This window comes from Gigantopelta aegis, chromosome 9, assembly GCF_016097555.1.
Source record: "Gigantopelta aegis isolate Gae_Host chromosome 9, Gae_host_genome, whole genome shotgun sequence".
Classification (NCBI taxonomy): Eukaryota; Metazoa; Mollusca; class Gastropoda; order Neomphalida; family Peltospiridae; genus Gigantopelta; species Gigantopelta aegis.
The window spans coordinates 30,757,099-30,763,456 of NC_054707.1; the positions used below are offsets into that span (position 1 = coordinate 30,757,099).

The 6,358-nt window shown below is 40.4% G+C and overlaps 1 protein-coding gene across 1 annotated transcript in view; it reads left to right on the top strand.

Moving 5' to 3' along the window:
- The first annotated feature begins 722 nt into the window (after positions 1 to 722).
- The window catches only part of LOC121381888 (endothelin-converting enzyme homolog), a 36,513-nt gene continuing 30,877 nt past the window's right edge, over positions 723 to 6,358 (top strand). Inside the window, exon 1 of the mRNA XM_041511284.1 lies at positions 723 to 1,450. Within this exon, the coding sequence (XP_041367218.1) occupies positions 749 to 1,450 (702 nt within the window). The 5' untranslated portion in view covers positions 723 to 748. The remainder of the gene's footprint in view (positions 1,451 to 6,358) is intronic.

Here is a 6,358-nt window from a genome sequence, read left to right on the forward strand (position 1 = left end):
TTACGACAGGCAGCAAGGGATCTTTTATTTGCACTTCCCACAGGCAGGATAGCACAAACCATGGCCTTTGTTGAACCAGTTATGGACCACTTGTCGGTGCAAGTGGTTTACACCTACTCATTGAGCCTTGCGGAGCACTCATTCAGGGTTTGGAGTCGGTATCTGGATTAAAAATCCTATGCCTCGACTGGGATTCGAACCCAGTACCTACCAGCCTGTAGACCGATGGCCTAACCACGACGCCACCGAGGCCGGTTGATGTTCTAGAATGCAATTTCTTACTTTCTGCACGTAAAATTAATAATGGTAAGTGTTGGTAAACGCCAATATTTTAAATATGTAAAGCTAACATATACTTCAACTGGCGAATATACATAAAAACCCAAGTTCAGGTCTAATCCGAGGGTGGGGTGGGGGTGGGGCAGGTACTCTCATGGTGCGAAGACAAGTGTGTTGGTAAGTAGACATGCGAGCGGGCAGGATGAAGTGTGGACGAGCATGAGGATGACAAACACAAACAGATATGCTGATGTACGTACACACCTACACACATACCCATTGTTTTAATACAGAGGTTCAAATTGTAACTGGATCCAGCTAGAACCTTCAACCCACCCCAGACCTGTCATACTGGCTTTGTTTCAAATACTAGTCACATGGTTAACGAGCTTAAGCCGTTTGGGGGCGTGTGTGCAGTCATTTCCATTGCTCGCTGGCTGCATCAGACGTACCAGCAGTAAATACAAAAATGGCCGACGAGTTTAAGGAAGTTCAACACGACAAAGCCCAAATATTTGGACAATTCGGAACTAAAGTTTCTCTGCAGTCTTTTTCTATGCGTGAACTGATCTTGGGCGCAGTTGTGATCTTTACGGTTATAATCTGTCTCATTCTAGCATCTCTTCTTGGCGTGGCTAAACATTCGAATCCTTCTGCATCTGCTCTAAGTGGGAACCTGGGCGGGTCCTGCTCCACCAAGCTATGCCTGGAGAGTGCTGCTTACATTTTAGCCAACCTGAACACATCCGTAGACCCGTGCGACAACTTCCACCAGTATGCGTGCGGGGGGTGGAAGACGTGGAAGCCCATTCGGCCGGACCGTCAGTCGAGAACCACTTTAAACGAACTGTATTACCAAAACCGACAAAAGCTTCGTGTGATCCTGGAGGGATCGAAGACTCGCGTGGCATCATGGTCGTCAGAAGTGAAGCTGAAGGATTTGTACGCTTCGTGCATGGATGATTACACGACGGAGAAGTTAAAAGGAAGCCCGTTTATTAAGAAGGTCCTACCAGACATGGGTGGCTGGGCAGTCCTTGGCACCTGGAACCCAAATAACTTTAACCTTAATAAAAAACTCAAAATTGTGCAAGAGAAATATTTGGTTCAAGCTTTCTATAGACTTGCTGTTATACCAGACTGGGCTGACAGAACCAAACGAGTAGTCGGGGTAAGAATAACACCTCTGAAAGTTTTATAAAATGCTTTTATATGTATGTGTGTGTGGTATGAAGCAAATTTTATATTTGTTATGAGCGAACTAATGTTTGTAAATTCTCTGATATTTTTGTTCATTCTGTTCAAAAGTTCGTAGTAGGACATAAAAATTTAAGTCTATAACATTCAGTTCATTTCTAACGAAGACACATTTAAGTGGAATCTACACAACCTATTTGCTTAGAAAGACATTTTATGATAAATACGCATTACGAATTATATTAAATGTTATTATATACATATACATATACATATACATATAGATTTTATATATATATATATATATATATATATTATATGTATACGTATACGTATACGTAATTATACGCATACGCATAATATAATTACGACATAAAAACGAACATAATTTTATATGTATTACTATTGTCGTGATTAGGAGGATAGACCCTACGAATTTCACTATGTTCACTTTTCATACCTATTTAGTATTTGTCTTATATGCAAACCCAAACGCCATCAATTCTCACCTTACAGGGTGTATACTACCAAATCAAATCCCATAGACGACAATAGTAACATATATGGCTAAAACTCCTACCTGCAACGTATCAACCTACATAAACGCCACGGATATAAATACTACCACCCCTTACACTTAAAGTGAATCAGAAAAAAATGGGGGTCAAGCTGCTCGTTTCTGAGATAACGGGTAGCGTCTATGACTACCCTAGTTTCGCACAAAATTTGAGTACTTTTTTTTACAGGTACCCCATACATGTTTCAAGCACAAGGCTACTTGACACATTGGTACTAGATGAAATAAAATTGCACATTTATTTTACCCAGATGAAACTATTATTTTTTACAACCAACACACTCACATTTATAACCAATCACAGGACTTGTGGTGTTCACTTCTCTATCAAAAGTTCGGTGCACCTCCAACTTTGACCCAGCCGGAAGTTATTTGGTATAGTACTACCTACATGTCCAAAGCACGAGCGTATTACGTATTAATAGGATATCAAACGATCTTCCATTTCGTATCATATTTATGTCCCGAGTGAAATGAGTGACAGTGAAAATTATTTCACAAGGGACATAAACATGATACGAAATGGTAGCGAGTTTAATATACTCTTTTTTTTACGTATGTATGCATAAGGACAAGTGGACTATGACCCAAATAGCTTTTAACTATAAACGTACATCAAATCAACGTAAAGCTGAAAATCTGTTATGATTAGTATTGGAGGACCAATGATCCCAGGGGGTCACAGGGGTCCCGTGGCCCCTCCTTTAGAGAAAGTTAAGGGTCACTAGCCTGATCCAATGATGACCGACATGACACTACATTTTCACGGACAATGGATTATTACTGTGTATAGTTCTACACTACTTTAATGCCCTGTCAGGCGCGGATCCAGGGTAAGGGTCTGGGCGTGCACATTCCAATGGTATTTCAACATTTTCCCTTAAGTTACGAAAATTACCGAGAACGTTACCATGAAAACGTCAACAATCCTTTGACGTGACGTCAACAATGCTTTGACGTTTTATAGTAATATGCGTATTGATGTCAAAGCGATACTACGTACATTTCTCTGAATAAAGTTTTACTTCAGAAATGTGCGAACAAAATCGCTCTTTGACATTGATAAACATATAATATAATATAATATAATATAATATAATATAATATAATACTACCTTTATAACATCTAACTACTGTGCTGTTATGTTGTACTATTTTTCTGGATATATTATATATTAGATCAATAGAGGTAAGTGTTTGATTGTTCGTTTGTTCGTTTGTTTATCAGGACCGACGGAGTAGGAGGTGGGGTGCTTTGACATCGGCGTAGCCAGGGTTATATTTTGGGGGGAGTCATGTTATCGGGTGACAAGTGAACATAAAGATGTTGGGACAGAAAAAAAAGGCGTGATAAATAAACACTACAGTAATTGTACGCGAGGACAATCAAGAAATCACTTAATATAAAAAAAAGCAAGAATGTGAAAATGTATCGCACCGTGATTTTAAAGACTGTGTAAGTTCTCATTTAATAATCCACTATAGTACACATAGTTGTAGGCCTATACATATCGTAGCGAGCTGAAACGTGCACAAGTCGACCTATTGGGATTCTCTCTGTTTACTAAATATGTAAGTAACAGTAAAGATGGCCAATGCGTTTCGACGATTGCGTCTGTTGCGGTTGCGGCTTGTCTTACAGGGCATCTACATCAGCTCCGTGCCTGTCGCACTTAGAGCTGCGATTTTCTATTGACAGAAACACAAGCTTGTCTTCCTACAAGGGTAACAAAGAAACGAATATCCATATATTAGGCCAAACAAAATAAATTTCCCGCGGTATTACGTCTAATTTTGTAGAAGTAACCTGTGGGTTTAGGAAAATATTTAGGGTACCAAGGCAAAAGAGGGGGCACCATGGCCACTGAGGATAGTCCAAGGTAGGTGAGGAGGACGTAAAAAACTAAATATACCTCCCTTTTCTACATGCATTCCATGCTTTAAAACAAAAATGAAAAAAAAGCCGCATCGCCGCATCGATTCTGGAACTTTGGTCTGACCAGAGACCGACGTTTTTTCCGGCCTTAATTTGGGTTATTTTTAAATCTTCAATACAGTTCGGAGCGAGACGTACACCAGTCGTAGGGGCGAGACGTACCCCAGTGGTAGGGGCGAGACGTACCCCAGTGGTAGGAGCGAGACGTACCCCAGTGGTAGGGGCGAGACGTACCCCAGTGGTAGGAGCGAGACGTACCCCAGTGGTAGGGGCGAGACGTACCCCAGTGGTAGGAGCGAGACGTACCCCAGTGGTAGGAGCGAGACGTACCCCAGTGGTAGGGGCGAGACGTACCCCAGTGGTAGGAGCGAGACGTACCCCAGTGGTAGGGGCGAGACGTACCCCAGTGGTAGGAGCGAGACGTACCCCAGTGGTAGGAGCGAGACGTACCCCAGTGGTAGGAGGTAGGGGTGGGGCGTAGCCAAGTGGTAAAGCGCACGCCTGATGTGCGGTCGGTCTAGGATTGATCTCAATCGGTGGGCTCATTGGACTATTTCTCGTTCCAGCCACAACTGGTATATTAAAGGTCGTGGCTATCTTGTCTGTGGAATGGTTCATATAAAAGATACCTTGCTGCTAATGAAAAAAAAATGTAGGGGATTTCCACTTTTAGAGAATCTGTCTGAATTACCAAATGTTTGACATCCAATAGCCATTGATTAATAAATCAATGCGTTAAACAAAACTGTACGGATAGATACTTTAAAATGAGTGCAACCTTTATGTGTGTGTTAAAACTGTACGGATCGATACTTTAAAATGAGTGCATCCTTTATGTGTGTGTTAAAACTGTACGGATAGGTCAGGTCTTCTGTCCATAACAGGAAAGGTGGGGGCAGGGGAGAGGAGGGATACGGATAGATACTTGAAACCTTTATGTGTGTGTTAAAACTGTACGGGTAGATACTTGGAACCTTTATGTGTGTGTTAAATCTGTACGGGTAGATACTTGGAACCTTTATGTGTGTGTGTTAAAACTGTATGGTAGATACTTTAAAATGAGTGTAACCTTTGTGTGTGTGTTAAAACTGTATGGTAGATACTTTAAAATGAGTGCAACCTTTATGTGTGTGTTAAATCTATACGGGTAGATACTTGGAACCTTTATGTGTATGTTAAAACTGTATGGTAGATACTTTAAAATGAGTGCAACCTTTATGTGTGTGTTAAATCTGTATGGTACATACTTTAAAATGAGTGGAACCTTTGTGTGTGTGTGTTAAAACTGTATGGTAGATACTTTAAAATGAGTGCAACCTTTATGTGTGTGTCAAAACTGTACGGATAGGTCAGGTCTTCTGTCCATAACAGGAAAGGTGGGGGCAGGGGAGAGGAGGGATACGGATAGATACTTGAAACCTTTATGTGTGTGTTAAAACTGTACGGGTAGATACTTGGAACCTTTGTGTGTGTGTTAAAACTGTATGGTAGATACTTTAAAATGAGTGCAACCTTTATGTGTGTGTTAAATCTGTACGGGTAGATACTTGGAACCTTTATGTGTGTGTGTTAAAACTGTATGGTAGATACTTTAAAATGAGTGGAACCTTTGTGTGTGTGTTAAAACTGTATGGTAGATACTTTAAAATGAGTGCAACCTTTATGTGTGTGTTAAATCTATACGGGTAGATACTTGGAACCTTTATGTGTATGTTAAAACTGTATGGTAGATACTTTAAAATGAGTGCAACCTTTATGTGTGTGTTAAATCTGTACGGGTAGATACTTGGAACCTTTATGTGTGTGTGTTAAAACTGTATGGTAGGAACTTTAAAATGAGTGGAACCTTTGTGTGTGTGTTAAAACTGTATGGTAGATACTTTAAAATGAGTGCAACCTTTATGTGTGTGTTAAATCTATACGGGTAGATACTTGGAACCTTTATGTGTATGTTAAAACTGTATGGTAGATACTTTAAAATGATTAGAACCTTTATGTGTACATGTATGCTAAAACTGTACGGTAGATACTTTAAAATGAGTGGAACGTGTATGTGTGTGTTAAACTCTACGGATAGATACTTGGAACCTTTGCCTGTGTATTAAAACTGTATGGGAATATACTTTAAAATAAGCGTAACCTTTATGTGTGTATTAAAACTATATGGTAGATATTTTAAAATGAGTGGAATTGTTTTACAACCTTGAGCAGAAGGGGTGGGGGGGGGAGGGGGGGGGACGGAGTCCAAAGCCTTTAGACCCCGCACATGGATCGGCACCTGCTCGTGTCATGATTGTACTGTTTGATTCAGATACACGCTGCTGTAACTGGTCCATACATGCCATGTTATGATTGTACTGTTTGATTCA